At 36.8% G+C, this 17,490-nt stretch overlaps 1 protein-coding gene across 1 annotated transcript in view; it reads left to right on the top strand.

The window, feature by feature from the left end:
• Positions 1–17,177, top strand: part of LOC124640334 (neural cell adhesion molecule 2-like) — a 138,049-nt gene extending 120,872 nt beyond the window's left edge. The window contains exons 10-17 of the mRNA XM_047178048.1: positions 791–947; positions 4,545–4,684; positions 5,803–5,939; positions 6,243–6,405; positions 10,360–10,510; positions 11,735–11,895; positions 15,398–15,498; positions 16,880–17,177. Coding sequence (XP_047034004.1) covers positions 791–947; positions 4,545–4,684; positions 5,803–5,939; positions 6,243–6,405; positions 10,360–10,510; positions 11,735–11,895; positions 15,398–15,498; positions 16,880–16,999 — 1,130 coding nt within the window. The 3' untranslated portion in view covers positions 17,000–17,177. The remainder of the gene's footprint in view (positions 1–790; positions 948–4,544; positions 4,685–5,802; positions 5,940–6,242; positions 6,406–10,359; positions 10,511–11,734; positions 11,896–15,397; positions 15,499–16,879) is intronic.
• Positions 17,178–17,490: the final 313 nt, after the last annotated feature.

The following is a 17,490-nucleotide window of genomic DNA, read 5'->3' as shown; positions in this document are numbered from 1 at the left end:
ACTGATATTGTTTAAAAATGAGCATTGTTTGTATTTAATACCCTATCTGAAATTGGAATCATAATCGTTGCTCATTTTGTGCCATCGATAAAAAGAGTGATAGTACTATTAAGTGTGATATTGAAGCAGAAACTTAGATGACTGAAAATCCCAAAAATCGAGTGCCAAACCCGTATGTATGAAAGTAGGACTGTATCATCTCCTTAGGGGAACATACGTGATGTTATATTATTGCTTTGACTTGTTGGAAAACTGGAAGAAATCCAGATTCGAAATGAAATGGATGTGGTCTTTGTGGACTTTGTTTGCGGCAGTTTGCGAGCAAATCCATCGGGATTACGACCAGATTGAGTAGTGAATCAGCCCAGAATTGTCGGCCTGTGTACGCAGCGCCTAATTTAAATTGAGACGGAGCCCGAGGTTTGTCTTGGCGAGATCATATTTGATTGTTTTGATTCCGGTTCCTTTATTGAGTACGATGTGAAAGGTTGTGAAGATAACGTAACTAAGATTTAAATTATGCAGAATAGAGTTTGGTTAATGAATTCTCCGAAAAACATCCGCTTAACGAGTGTGACCACGTATGGATGAACAGAAATTCGGAATTTTCAATATCGTTAGCTTAAAATAGGATGCTCTAAAATCGCTCTTTGTGTCTGTCTGTGGTCATTCTAAATAGTCGGCCCCATTTTAATGCCGTTCAAAAAATCTTAAAACTTTAAGATTCCCAGTTCATGTATTTATTGTCCCTTATACCTAACTCTCTTATACTTATTTTTCTTTAAAACAGATGCACCAATGTGCAAGACATTAAACGAGGGTGAGGTCTACGGGGCGCTGAAGATGGAGACAGTGGTGCTCCAGTGTATGGTGGACTCCTCACCACCCCCCACCTACTTCAGCTGGTTCTTCAACAGTTCGGGGGAACAGACTGAGATATCGCCCAGGTGAGAGCAGAAAATAGAGAATTACAGTTTTGTAGAATTTCATTTCACTCACTTTGATAATACTGTTGTGAAGTGTGTTTTGAGAAATGTCTTTGACAGCTGTACTCACTCACTATATTTTGTTGGGTATAGGTCCAGAGTTTAGACTATAGATTCTGTAATAGTGACAATACCTGAAACTTTTTTAGTGTTGATTGGCCAATAAAGATAAATAAATAAACACGTGCAATAGACACCTTAATAAAAAATTGTTTGATCATATTTACCCTACGTTATTTTCAGACTAGATAAAATTTAAATAAATAAAAATACACAGTCAAGGTATGATGATATGCAAATAAAAAAAATATCGAACGTGCTTTATCTAAAAACCTGTTAATAAAAATATAACATTTGTGTCAGTTTTAGATAAAAACTGGCCCTGTCAGCAGACAGATTTCATTACTTAACTACGGTATGTGTAATTCAATTTTCAAACAAATAACCGAGTTTGACGATCAACAGTTTGATCGAGTGGTTAAATTTTTTTGTTAGAATTTTCTACCGATATATCAATTTTATTGCATGGCTGCAATTTTCACGGTTGCTATAAATATAAAGGCGATTTCTAAAACACTGAAATACATGAATAAAATAGGTAAACAGTGTAGTTACCCACTAGTTTCCGAGTATCTAACCTACCATCTCATCTCTACATCATACCATCTCTACCTCCCTCTATATTTTTTTTACACAAAGAGACTGCCTATCAGACCCCCTCCATATGGTTACCTGAGTAACCCGATATAGCTTGATAAGATTAGTTGTCAGACTTTCTGATTACCCGTAAAGACTGCCAAAGATGTTCCAAATTGATCCCACCCTATCATGCAGTGTAAAAATAATATAAAAATTATATTAATTAAAGTAAATTAACATTGAATACAATTCATTTCAGTAATTTTGAGCTATGTTACTATAAATTCAGAACTAAAGGAATTTCATTTGAAATGATTAACTACTATTAAGTCTCAAAGAGATCCACCCTACGTAATGAAAGTTCTGCAAAAGTTGAAACCGAGTAAGTACTGAAAATATTGGTTTCTTAGAACTATGGAATCCTCTTAGTTTATTCCGAAAATTGAGACTACGTTTCAGAGTTACAAACTATAAATTACTCCTTGCCATATCTACCGCACGCGGCTGCACCCGCATTTCGAAAAACTTCTTCACGCACATTTATAAAAAGTAGCGGAATTAGGTTGTCATATTTATAAGCTATATTTTTGCTAATGATTACTGCCAAGCATATTGAAAGCAAGCAGCTATATAGTGGAAGTCCGTCAAATTGTTTAAATGTAAATGAGTAACAAACATAAATACAAACATCCTTACAAACTATCGCATTTATAAGTGTTTAAGACAGAGTAATTCGTTAAAAAATCGAGCCATCTGTTTTCCGCAATCGAAATGTAACAAACATTGGCAGTATCACAACTTCACCAAGCTTAAAAAATAAAGTACCAAAATAAAATAGTGAGTAATGTAAATCGGCTTACTGGCTGAACTTTAAGCCGGCTAATAGGCCACATAGGCTGGCTTTAGCCGTATTTCGGTCACTAATATGGCCGTATTTTGGTCACTAATACGGCCATATTTGGGACAGTAATTAGTGCAGTCGGTAAGCACTAGGTTTTGGCGCCTTTCTCAGTGCGTTTGACGCGGATTGGATGGCAATACATTGGTCGGACTTTGTGCTGTGTTTCGTTCAGCATACTAATTTGGAACATGTGTACTTATGTGTATCAATGTATCTACAATCTATATGTCAACCTTCCCTGACAACCCGGCTTCCCAGAGACAGTGGGACGAGCCGCTCTGCAGATTGACGAGAAATAAATTAATTGAAACATCTGTCAATACTGCTGAGCGTGCCCGCCTACTGGCTGTGGGAGAGTGGGAGTCAGGGTTATGGCTTCACGCACTGCCGTCACCCAGCGTTGGGACCATGCTGGGTGACACTACATTCCGGCTCGCTACATGCCTACGCCTCGGCGCTCCCACTGCGGCTCCGCATCGCTGCCAGTGCGGTGAATCTGTGGACCGCCTTGGACACCATGGTCTTTCCTGTAGCAAAAGTGCTGGCCGCATGGCACGACACGCCAGCATAAATGACATTATCCGTCGTGCTCTTGTCACCGCCGGAGTGCCAGCCATTTTAGAACCCAGAGGCTTGGCGCGCGACGATGGCAAGAGACCAGACGGGATGTCTATAATGCCTTGGAAGATGGGAAGGTCTTTGGTGTGGGACGCAACCTGCGTCGATACCCTTGCACCTTCCCACCTTCCCAGTATGGCGAGCTGTGTCGGTGCAGCTGCTGCAGCCGCGGAAAACCTCAAGCGGCACAAATATGTAAACCTCACCGGCAATTGCATTTTTGAGCCGTTTGGGGTTGAAACCCTGGGACCATGGGGCCCAAGTGCCCACAGACTCTTTCGAGAAATTAGTAAGCGATTAGTGGAGTCCACTCGTGACCAAAGGGCTGGCCTATACTTCGGTCAAAGGATATGCATTGCCATCCAGCGTGGCAATGCAGCCAGCCTTTTGGGCACGATCCCAGCTGACAGCGATACGGATGAATATTTTGATACTTAGTTTCCCTACAATAAGATCATTTTATAACAATTGAGATGTGTTACAATAAAGTAATCTATATGTCTGGTGAACAACTTTGCAGCTACATTAAACGTGCCTTCCGCAATAGGGAGGAACTCGTCACGAAAATGGTCATCATATTAGTCATCCATATACGGACCAACCGCGAAAAGCGAGTTGATCAATATCTAATAAGTAGCTACTACTTGTTATCGTTCGTGTAACTTTCTTCATCATTGCTTTCAATTGTAACTAAACACAGTGGCGGCACCCGAGTACATTCGAACACTCAGTTGAAACTTAGGCTACCCAGTATTCATTGTATCAATGGAGGTGAATCTACTACTTGGAATTAGTGTAGCGTCACACTCGTCATTCGAGGCGGTAGGCACACTCGTATCCCGTTCCAGATAGCCTGGTACTAACACCCTAGCATTTTGCTCTGCGTATCGCCTAACAGCCCAGCATTTTGCGAACTAACACTTTGTCATTGTGCCTCGATTTCTGTGAACTGCACAGTTTGACAGCTGAACTTGAATACGCTTGATTGCCAGTTCTGTGTGGTGTTACGGGTTTAAAGGAATTGTGGTCAAAGGTCGAGGGTAAATGGTTGAAGCTTTTTCCTGTTAATACAAGGATAAATATGGACTGCTATTTAATAGAAATCAACAACTTATCAGCATCGTAAATCATAGCGACGTAATTAGCAGATATCCAGAAAAATTACATCCTTATCATGGCGAATAGATCATTATTCATGCATCAATTAGTTATTCAACAAAATATTATATACCAATGTACCAATGTACCAATATATCCTAGTGGCTGATCCCTGTCTACTACATTTTTGGTGTTAACAATCCAGACAAAAGCACATTCCACTTATTTGAAGCGATCCACAAATTTACATACTACAGCACCTAAAAAATATCCCGTCGCTCATCACAATATTCTCCCACCAGCCTCTACACGGTCTTCGGGAACACCTCAACTCTTCGCTACACCCCCACCACGGACCTGGACTTCGGCACAGTTCTATGCACTGCCACCAACACCGTGGGAAGACAGGAGGTGCCCTGTCTATACAAACTCGTTGCTGCAGGTAAGCTATTTATGTCTTTGAGAAAAAAAATACAAGGAAAAAAGGGTGCCTGTGTTTTTCTGAAAATTCTGTGAGGTTCAGTTTTGATATGGTTTCAGGAAATTGACGGTGTGGTTGCAAATGTGTTTGTAGGTTTTTATGGTTTATTTTCACCGGTTGGTAAGTTTGTAAGTATGGTGGACTGTGTCTAGTACTGAGCACTATTAATTTGACAAGGACCTGTGGATAAAGCATTTCAGAATTTATATATTTGGTAAAAAAACAAAAAAAAAAAATAATGACTGATTTACATATGAATTAGTGAAATTTAGTCCCTTTAGAAGTTGTAGAAGGAAATCACTTTCCAATATACCTAACCTTTTCAAAGATTAAAACAACGAATATTTTTTCACAATCGTACTCCAAAAGCTGAACGAACAATAAGTTCCACTGGTTCCATTTTTCGTATTCAGTTTCACCGGATGTTTTGTGCATGTGTGCGTCAGAGTTGCGATAGTGTGTGTGTATGTAATTCAATTTGTAGAACGTACGTTACAAAGTTAGTTTGCATTGGAGAGAAAGTTCGCGTCACTTTGTTTATCGTTGTGATGATAAACTACGGGAATCAGCATGCAATATTTTGCTGCAATTCTGTAACAATTTGTATTGGTAATTACCGGTTTAAAATCGGAATGTTTTTGTTCAATTTTTGTTAGTTTGATCCTTCTCACTTGAAACTATGAAAGCTGTTGAGTATTTGTTATGTGTTAAATGCAACTAGAATACATTGTTTCTGTTTATTTACGGAATTTTAAAAACCAGAATACATAAAACCATGCTTGAACTCACAAAATGAATAAATCATTCGTAATTATCTCCTTAAAACATTACTCCGGTTAATACACGACCAGCTCCGATAACCATTTTGAGTTTCCATTTTAATATTTTACAATCAAATGCACATAAACAGCAGTATTGTATGGCGCAAACGAGATTTAATAACGTCCTTGAAACAATGCAGAAATACTAAGAAAAGCCTTGGTTCACTCTATATTTCGCCTTTTTAGACCCACCTGTGCCAAACAATTTTCACCTTTAATTAAAAAGGTTAAGGTTCTAAATCGAGTGGGTTTCAGCAGGGAACCCCACGGCTCTGCAGAACTGCTCGGTGGTGAACCAGAGTGCTGATACTCTGCTGGTGGAGTGCCTCGAGGGCTTTGATGGGGGACTGCCTCAGGTGTTCTATATGGAAGTGTTGGAATTGCCTTCGTTGATGGTAAGAACGGAAAATTCACAAAATTGATTTAAATATATGAAAAACATGTATTTTGACTCGAAATTGTACTGAAAAAAAAAATCGAGAAGTTTAAAAATTGTGTATTTTCATGTCTAGATTTTTTTAAGATTTGTCTAGAAAGCTTTTTTGCCCTTGATTGCGCCATTATACCTTCAAGAATACTAAACATTGACCACTTCATCTCCCAAAATGTTATTTAAACTCATATCCAGCTACCTGAGCACAATGAACTTAAACTCGCTAAACTTTAAATCATCCACTTACCTTCATTATCTTTCCCAGGTGCGAGCAAACGTCTCCTCAAACCACACTCCAACGTTCGAAGTCCGAGACCTGGACAGCCGCTCCAGCTACACCCTGGTGCTGTATGCTGCCAACGCTAAGGGCAGGAGTGAGGAGGTCACGCTCTATACTGTGGCCATCAGGCCGCCTGATAAGTATACAGGTGAGTAGGACTAGACCTCGTTATATAACTTTGCTGGTCCGAAGTTGACTACTAGTGACTTCACGATAGTAAAACTGCACAAACAAAATGGTAATCCGTACTTGTGGGGTAAACTAGCAAATGACTAAGTTACCAAAAATTACATAGAACATTGAATGATCGAATGAAGATCAGAGACTTTAGAAGAAAAAAAAAATGCAACATAAACATAACTAAAAATGGCTGGAATTGCTGACTGGAAGTCCAAGGTTCTGATTCTGTTAAATTTTGTTTTCGTCCCTCAATTGTTAAAAAATACCAAGCCATTTAGCTACAGGCTTTTTTGCAATCAAAGAAACCGTAACACTAAAGTCTACCTAATCCAAAATTACAATTAAAAAGTTGAAACCAAGAAGTTGGCAATGAAAAGAAAATTAATAAAAATGCCTCCGGACTCGTTCCGCAAACAATCGCTGGAATATTTTCTCTTTGTTTAATTCGGCTCTAAAAATAACTTATTTATAGTAAGTAGGTACAGTTGGCGATATAAGTCGCTCAGCATTTCAGATATTTAATTATAATTTGACTGCGATGCGGACGAATATTTTGATGGACTGTACAATCTATTGAGGATTTTAATAATTATGACAATGTTTTTGTGGAAGTGAAATATATTGCTGTGGTGACTACGTTTCACAAGTTATGTTTTAAGTTCTCAGTATAGTGGACGCGTATGTTACCATGCTGCCTGGCATACGTCCAGACTCCGGAACTTCGGGTTCCTATTGAAATATTTTAATGGAAAACCTTACACAGTACACGTAACCTACCCCAGGATCAATCATGACACCTCATTCTCACAGTCGTCACGTTAATTAATACATTTTAGTTTCCAACAAACTTAATTACGACTACATTTCATTAAAAACAAGAAAATTTCGCAACAACGAAATTTTCCTCCAAAAAATAAAATTATCAACTTTAATTCCTAGGAATTTATTTTTCATTCACTTTTAGTCGTAAATGATTACGACAACAGGCAGTGGAATAAATTAATGTCGACTAGGAAAGCCTTTATAATTCAGCCTGTTTGCGATAATGACGCCTCGCGACTGACAACTTTACGATAAGGGCAGACGTCTACCGAAATACACTTTTATAGGGTAAACAAGACAAGACTTCGGGAAAAAGGACGGACTTCAAATAGGTCAAACTGTGGGTTTTAATGGTGTGTTTTAAAACAAAACAGTGGTCAATTGTCATTGCCAAAGTCACTTACATCAACTTTCATATTCTGATATAGACAACTTTGTCATAATTTATTGCGGGCCAATTTGTTAGCCGCTTGACACATTTTCTATTGACATTTCAACTAATATTGTTATTTCACGCACAACTTCACAAAACAACTTTATTTTCACACTTACCCGGGGAACTAAACTAAAAACCCACCCAACATTTACAAAACAGTAACCTAATCCCCTAAGCAAGCAACACTCGGTTAAAACACAATAAATATCGCCAAACAATACAAAGTTAAATAACCAGTTGTTCTCGTAAATCTGTAAGTATAGTACAGTCAAGGATACCATAGTACCTATATAGTACACTGTACATAGGCCCAAGTTCACCGACTACATGAACGTCCGCTTTTTCATAAAACCACTGTTTAATTTGAAAATTCAACGTGATTAATAGTTAACAGCTGCTTTAAAAAAAACTGCCGTTCATTTTGTCGGTGAACTTGGTCCTTAGTAATGTGCGGTAAGCTGATGCCCAAGTTCACGGGCGACATAAACCTCAGTTTTTCTTAAAGTAACCGTTTACGTTTACTGTGAAAATTGAGTCTTAGCGAACAATTGTTTTAAAAAACCTGCCGTTTATTTTGTCGGTGTACTTGGACCTTAGTACAGTACGGTATACTTACACCCAAGTTTACCGACGACAAAAATGCCCGTTTTTTAAGACATCTGTTTATTTTAAAAATGGAACATGAACAATTGTTTTAAGAAAACTGACGTTTATGCTGTAAACTTGGTCCTTAATACAGTACAGTATACTCGTACAGTACGGTGTACTTAGTATAGTACGGTGCAGTAACATTACTCACGGCAGTTTGCAACTTGCTACAATTAGATGCTGCGATTACTCACAAACTGTAATGGTTATTGCATATTTAGAGGTCGCGTTTGTTTTGCTGAGTTTGCCAGATAGTGTTTTGTTTTCGAGTGTGCTTTTGGCCTAGTGAACGTAAGTGCGACTGCCGTGCATGTGGTCTCGGGTTCTGTTCTCTCGATATTTTTAAGTCCTCTTAGGACTGAAGTTTGTCTCAGGTTGTTTATAAGCTAACTTGATTGATTATGCTTTTGAACTCAAGCGGGCTACAATTATCGATGTTATTTTATGGCCGTTTTCGACTTTGCCGTTATGACCCCTGGGTAAGAAGATACCGTTGACATTATTTTTTTGAATATCATCTATGGCTTTCTTATGAATAAAATCCAGAAAATACTCAAAAGTGGTGGAACGAGCGCATATTGTGTTTTGTATCATAAAAGCATACAAACACAGTATATTGGCAAGATGATGCTAAGTTAGATTTAACGAGGCGTTCAATGCATTACCAGTCTTTGAAAACATCCTTTATGTATAAAATACACATTTCTTATTCTTTTTGACTTTTCGAAGTCTTCTTATTTGGTAGAAAATAATCAAAGACATTTACTTAATTTAAAACTCTCACTCCAGTACTGTTGGCCATTCGAATAATTGTTCGACCTCTATTTACCCCGGGGGAGGAATTTACGTGAAATCGTTTCTAAGGAATAATGATTACATTGTAAAAACAAACTAGTCTATGTAGGTATACATAATAAATGTAACACCTTTCAAATGTCTTACATTTTCGTACTAGCATACATTTTTATCCTTGCCAGCGATTTTCAAATTATGAAAACAGACACTACAATACCCGAACAATTTATCATGAGTGGGAATCAAAGTTGTAACATGCACCATGACAGCTGAATACTCAATTACTTGCAATACAAAGCTTTATTAGAGACGTTTCAAGGAATATATGTATATACATAAGCTAGGGCGACCTAGAGTAAGAAAGCGCTTCCTTGCCCTTAGAACGCCGACTGGCCACAGGTTAATAAAATGAGGGAAAGTTTTCCCGCGCAGTAGAACAGCATAGGCAAATAAAAAACATATACATAATATGCGAAAACAAATCTTCAATCCCAATTACAGCCAAACCTGAATCAGAACAAAAAGAAAAGGAACCATTAACACAATATAGTACACCATCCGGGAAACACATTGTTCGGCGTATTCGCCCATTATTTGAACGATCTATAATTATCATGCTCGGCGGGTAGGGTGATGTCGTTAATGCTCACGTGGATGACACCGGCTGTCCCCCGGCTCGCCTCATTAGGACCTCCTTATGGGACCCATGGGAAGTAATGGTGTGTGAACTGACATTGGTAATTACTGATGGATACAGGGTTGCATGAATTAGGTGGCATTGTATTGTTAAGACTTCTATCTTTTTTGGGGTAAACATTAGAAGCAGGTATAAGATGTATGTGCTTTCATTGCATCTATGTTCATTGTTATCACCAGTGTTAAGTTTTAAACTAGTTTAATGTAATAGCAGCTAAATATTATAGATTCTTTGTTCCTTTGTTTACCTGGACCTGTAAATATCGGAAGCATCCCTCAGGAATTAGGATAATAACTTCTATCTGCTATCGGATATATTGTAAAAACCAGTCTAACCCCAGTTGCCAAGTATTCCACCTATAACACTATAAAAAAGAAAATAGTCAATAAGCTATAAGTACACAATTCTAAATCACCATTTCTTCTTCTATTTCTACTACTAATCCAATCTATCTAAAAGTTCCCAAGACCGCCCATTGTGTCACCTAAACTTTTTAATATTTTGTGTTATCTATCTTCAACCAGGAGTGAGCACTTCAATCCCGCTGTCTCCAATGCTGGTCTCCCTGCTGTCAGTAGCTGCACTGCTCTGCACAGGAGTCTGTGGCGTCATCACGGCGCTATACCGGCGACATGCAGCCAGGAGACACGACATAGATAAGCATCCTCCTTCCACGTAAGATTGCTTTGGATTTTTGCAGGACAGATGCCAGCAGGTCAATCTACCCTAATCTGTCAAGAGAAATCGAACATTAACCTTCCACTATTCTGATTAGGTTGAAAATCTATTGACGAAAGACAGATTGAGGTAGGTTGGTGTGTTGCTGCCACAATTTTTAGTTGAGCTAATTAGAAAGTGGTTGGGCTTGGATTTTTGGCTAAGATTTGGAGTGGGTAAGAGTTTTGAAAAAGTTTAGGTACTGATCTATTTGTGTTTTTGCTAGGAATATAATGGTAGCTTCATAAATATATGTCTCATATACATTTGTCTCAGATCTCAGAGAGTAGATAAAATAAGGTCCCGTTGTTTAAAGGATTAAATAAAGAAGGTGGCAACAATAAAATGTACAAACAATAAAAGAACAGAATATTGTAGAAAACCTGAAATTAGATGTATATTTTGAATTTCATCACATTTATTTACCTTTCAACAGACAAAAAATACTAAATAGCACCACAATGAGGTGAAAAACATAGGGAAACGTAAAACGTAATAAAATAAGTATAATATTCATGAAACGAGGAAGCTAAAAACCATTTTACTTAGAATAAAGTTCAATACCGTGAAAGCTTCTTTTGTTTCAAAACACGTGCTAATGTTAACACAGTCAACCTCAGAAATGATATTTATTTTTTTAAAGCCGTGATTATCCTTGTATCAAGATTGGTTCGTGTATTACCCGAACACCTATGCATACATATTTGTATGTATGTCTTTGTATTTTGCGTAAAGACATCTAAAGCGGATCCAAAGGCTTTAGAAAAGGCTCAGTGTCTAGATATAGATAGACCTTGAGGTTTTTTCTCCATTGTATCTTGTACCTCTCAGTTGTTTTTATTTGGGATTTTCGGGAGTAACTTTTCCTGAGATTGTGTTGGGAATTCTTAGGTATTTGTCACGTGGAATTCATTTATTTGCCACAAATATAAAGATTTTTAGATTTGTGTATTATTTTTATCATTTCTGTTGTAATATAGTTACTTAAGACTTTTTATTTTATTTGGTGGTTTTTGAGGAGTGTATCCAATAATAGGTACCTTCGTGGTCCTACTCATCTCATTCTTGTAACTTGTAGATTGTCTCTCTCTTCATCAAATGCCCATCTGATTTTCATTTTAGCTCTTAATCACCAGTTGTCAGTTGTTAAGCTAGAACCCTACATCATTCACGTTTCCTCAGCAACGCACTCTACATGGAACAAAGCGTGGAGTCGTTGTCGAAGCAGGACAACCTGAACACTTACTGTGCGTCTCCCAAGCTGGACTACTGCAGTCAGTACGAGCTGAAGATGGAGGGAAGTGGGGAGGATACTGACCCTGATATCATTCCTTGTCATTATGGTAAGTATTCATCATGTAGAAGTTTTTTGAGTGATGTTCCTTGGATCGTCCCATGTATACTCCGATTATTATGTCGGTTATGCGCTACACTTTCAGTAGTGTTGCCCAAATTCAGTCTTGGTCTTGCAGTCTTGGTCTTGTTCTTGCGTTTTTGCAAGACCAAGACCAAGAACAAGACCGCGTATTTTTAGCAAGACCAAGACCAAGACTGACCGTGCAAGACTTGAGCAAGAACAAGACATAGCCTGCAAGACTCTTGCGTCTTGCAGCTAGGACTTAGCGCTATTTCACTGAGTAGTTAGGTGTAACAGTTCGGTGTATTGGTAGGTACGCTTAGGAATTCTATGAGACGCAAAAAACTGTATCAAAGAATATGAAAAACGACCTATGCGCATTACGACTAATACCATAAACATAGCGAATAAAAAAATATCTATTAAAATCAAACTGCGTGCATGCATAGTTATGTTTTAACCATCGGCACTTTGATAATGCGGCATCAAAGGTTTTGTACTTACTTCTCAAAGAAATTTGCCGCTTTTCGGAAGTACATGGTTATGATACACGCGCCGGCGGCTTCTTTTGAAATCTACAACAATCGTTGCCGCCACGCCGAAATCATAACATTTGACACTATTTGATTGCCGCCATAGGGCGTAGGTATACTCATGCAAAATAATTTCCTAGTAGAGTACCTACATACAGGTGTTCCAAAGAATAAATAAGTTTTAGAATGAAAATGAATACATTATACTGATCTCGCAAGTAGTATTATGATTAGGATAAAATGGTAAGGATAGGTAGTAGATGTCATATTAATTCATTCTAGTAAGTATATATTATAATATTGATTACTTATATGGTTTTAAACTAATTACTTAGGTACTATTATTGTACATTTAGTCATTATATTTCTTACATTTTTTTACATGTTTTAGCAAATGTAAGCTTATAAATCATAAATGTTTATTAAGAAACAGTTACTTCCATGGAAAACGACATATAGGTCAGTTGATTTTTCGAATTTCTTATCAAATCTTCAGTTATTTATTAATCTGCTTGATCTTTACTATGGCTATGTCAATTCAAGCTCACAATGTTCCAATTCTAATACGTTTTTCTAAGATTTAAAGTAAACTTTAATAAATAGTAATAGACTAATAGGTAATTGCAAGACTTGCAAGACTCTTGCTGCAAGACCAAGACCAAGACCAAGACTGGGAGCGCAAGACCAAGACCAAGACCAAGACCAGGTGTATTGGCGCAAGACCAAGACCAAGACTGGCTAAGTCTCGTCTTGTTCTTGCATTTGGGCAACACTAACTTTCAGCGCAGCTAGTAACTTACATAGACATAATATTAGTAAACAGGACTGCGCACATAAACCCAAAAAACGAGCCGAGTGAAACAGTTAGTACGGAGGCTGTCTGTCCCTTTCTAATAGGGTGACTATGAGATGCTATGTGAGACAAATCCGAATTTGCTAAGATTATTAAACGCAGATTGGTATTGAAGTTTTAACTTACGCAGTTTGTGACCTTAATAAAATAAAGGCTTTTAATAATTAGCGGGAATTAGCAGTATAAAAGCAGGAAGATTCGAAGTGAAGACTGTTTTTTTTTGTATTTCTACTTCATATATAGACTGCTGAGCCATTTATGTCGCCTTTCTTCATTTTTTGGGAAGCTATAACAATAGTACAACAGTTTTAAAATCCATCACCCATATTTTTACTCATTACAAGAATTCATGGGCACCCTAGTTGTTTGGTTTACGAAAATGTTATTATTAGCTAACCTGTGGAACGATATATTGCAACCACCATAGGATTCACTTTGACAAGTATAAACGCAACACTTTTTCACCATTTAAATAGTTTAAATTGATTTAATACACAAAATATAAACAAAATTTTAAATGCTGATTACGCGCCATGAATGTTCAGGGTTACAGCTAGAAAAAAAAAATGTTGTTTATGTTTTAAGAATAATAACACTAGTCAACAGCATTTTCGTATCTAAGGTGAAACATATAATTTTTTGCAGATTATCTATCACAGAATCGAAGTCTAGAACACTGGACTGCTCTAGCACGTCTAGTTTTGGAGAAAAACCAATCTGAAAATGCCTAAAAACGCTTTTTTAACGATATTTAAAGCCATTTTTCTACAGACACTATTTTTTTTTCGTATTTTCTAACTAAAGAATCATTTAGTACTGCTCTTCTCAATTCAAATCCAGTTACTTTACATCATTACGAGTTTTCTTTCTCAAGATTTTACATTTACGGTGTATTTTGTCCAAACAAAAATGTCAATTAGTAATGTAAGGAAAATCGTACGACGTAGCTGAAAAAAAATATCACGGGAATGGAAACTCGTACTGATGTAAAGTAAACTGGATTTGAATTGAGAAGAGCAGTGCTAAATGATTCTTTAGTTAGAAAATACGAAAAAAAAATAGTGTCTGTAGAAAAATGGCTTTAAATATCGTTAAAAAAGCGTTTTAAGGCATTTTCAGATTGGTTTTTCTCCAAAACTAGACGTGCTAGAGCAGTCCTGTGTACGCTTCGATTCTGTGATAGATAATCTGCAAAAATTTATATGTTTCACCTTGGATACAATAAAAAAGGAAAATTTTGTTGCGTAGTGTAATTTATATAAATAATTTATTCGTAGAATAAATTAATGCGATTTTTATTAATTTGTTGACTTACAATTGTTAAAATAAGATAAAAATATATGTGATTCAATTGTTTTTTTGGGAAGACAAAACTGTTGATCACAACATTTTTTATGCTGGCAAGGTGTTAGAAAGAGACAAACGGCCTCCGTTCTAACTATCCCTCTCGGCTCGGATTTGCCTCTGTGTATTATGCAACAAATTTAGTACCTTATTGCGTTGGAATAGAGTTTATTTTCGTAAATATATATTTTGAGCGTGCGCAATCTTGTTTGTTATATTACATCTATGGTAACTTATCGCTCGGTTTCAGGTATCAAAGTTTACGTATTAGTTGTCAATTGCTTGTTGTCGCTCAAAAAAATCTGCTAGTAAATCTATAATAAGCGACGTCTAAGCGAGTGTCCACAGAACTAATTTTGACATATAATTTCAAATGGCTGTGAGAGAAGTGTTTGTTCATTGGTTCACTGTAAAAATAATTTTAGTACCACGGACACTCGCTACGTCTAACAGCGCCAAAATGGCGATTATCAAACGGGCACAAACGCACGTTGACAACAGCCTGTCCAGTGGTAAATATAGAGGTCAGTGGTTAAAATGTATTCTGAAAATTGTATTACCTTCTTGGTCATCTGAAACACCGGAACTATACCAAAAAGGTCAATGACAAGAAAATATAGTTCTTGAATGAGGACTTTAGACTTTCAATGCTATAATTTTTCCATTAGTAATTGAAAATATAGCAACTAACCCTAGTTTTGTTTTCATGTCAGATTGCTACAGCTAGTACTAAATAAATTGCAGACATTTTGTTGCAGATAAGAAACCAATAGGTGAATACAGTAAGCTGTCTACTCCTGGGTTAGACGCAGACCCTCACAGGATATTCAGCGATAGACCAATCATACCAGGCAGTGCTGTGAGTATACCTCCTATACTTTCTAGTTTACCCAAGAATCACGAGCGTAGCCATTTTCGTTTGCAAGTGAATTGTTGAAGATGTAAGTTTGGTATAAAGTTTAGAGTTCGGTTCGCGCTTCGGTAAATGTTTTTAAGGTTTAAATGTGCACGTTCTGACATCTGCACACTGCAGATTAAACCAACACTAGGCCTTTGTAATGTGCGAATTTCCATTCATCCTCATACTGATTTATGAGCCCAAACAAAATATCGGCCGACTCAAAGTTTGTCGTGTAGTCTTACAGCCAGTTTCTTCATCAAAAGTAAAAGCCAAAGTAAAAGTCAAAGTTATGTCTAAAGTAAAAGCAACGGTCAAATTAATTTTTTCTATTAGTTTTGCTGTCACTTTAGCCTTGAAAAAACGAATTTGACCGTTACTTTTACTTTAGACATTACTTTTGATGAAGAAACTGGCCGTTAGAGTCAAGTTTTTTATCTGTTTTCGACATAATACATGATCATTTACTAAACATTTTAAATATTTCACAAAACTTGTTAATTAATGAATACATTTTCTTCATTAAACGCGTCGAGATAACGCAAATTATAGTACATTCACAAACAAAATGCACATAATTAAATCGATACGCAAATTAATATACCTACTGCTTAGACTAAGCACGGGTTTGCATGTTAATGACGCATTTTACTTAATTAATAAGAAAACTGCATCAGACGAGATACAGGAAAAAAACAACGTGTTTAATGGAATGGGTTAGCGGGAAATGGATTAAAACGCCATGTGTATTATTAAGTTCTTTTATGTGGTAATGTTAACTCGTAAATACCTGGTATTCAAGAGTAATTTAAATTTAATTAAATTTTCAATTCAAGATGCTAATATATGTACCTTACTACAACATCAGTAAATTTTAAGTGCAGCTCAAACATTATTTTTTACTTTCATTTTCTCGGAAATTCGTGCAACAGTAAGACTGAATATTTCTGCGTAAGAGACATAATCTGGAGGGCACTGTAGTATATTATTTTCATTTCGATTTCTCGGTATACATTAAACGTAAACAGATATGCCCAAAAAATATTTTACTTTTAGGAAAATACTTTAAAAACCTGTCTGTACCAATATAGATAAGATATTATTTACAAACTAGCCGTTTTCCCGAGGTTTCACTCACGTCTCGTAGGAACTCTTGCCCGGGTGAAATATAGCCTATATTACTCGGAAATAGCTGAATCCTTCTCCGTGTAGGAGGAGGACTGTGCCCAGCAGTGGGACGATAAAAGGCTGTAACAGTAACAGTACTCGGGAATAGTGTAGTTTCCCAACAATTAACAAATTTGTCGAACCATTAAATTAAAATATTTTCTTCATCCCACAGTCATCAGTAAGTATATGCGTAGTCAACCGCGGGGTGACAGCTCGCAGCGCCGACATCGCGGCGGCGCGCCGGCCTGAAGTCGTCACCACTGCGAGAAAGGTGCGCGAGAGTTGCATTTAGACCTACTTTTAGATAGTGATGGACACTTGTGACTGAGTGATGTGATGCTGTGGTATTTGGGTGTAGATTTTAAGTGTAGATAGAAATTTTATGAAGATTTTATTCGATTTTGTTAATGTAATCTCTCTTGTAAAACGATTCTCTCCCTGAAGGTACTTGGAAAATTTCTACACCTACAAATTATTTCTCCTAGGTATAAAAATATTTTGTTAGTAGTAGAAAGATCACAATATTGTTTTAGTTGCTTTTAGTTTTGTAATGTAATTAGGTACATAAAGTTCTTAAAGGAATTTACATCCAAAGACCATAAGTCAAGTGGTTGTACTCTTAAGTGAGAAAACTGTTGTAGTATATAATAAATAATAATTAAATTATTATAACAATGATAAAATACACGGAATTATATTTATATCTTTATTAATTGTATTTATTGAAAATAATATTACGTACCTAGTTAATTAATTAAAATATCCGCCCACTTGTTCGCGTTT

Source organism: Helicoverpa zea, chromosome 20 (assembly GCF_022581195.2).
Source record: "Helicoverpa zea isolate HzStark_Cry1AcR chromosome 20, ilHelZeax1.1, whole genome shotgun sequence".
Lineage (NCBI taxonomy): Eukaryota > Metazoa > Arthropoda > Insecta > Lepidoptera > Noctuidae > Helicoverpa > Helicoverpa zea.
This window is presented reverse-complemented; position numbering and strand designations above follow the sequence as displayed.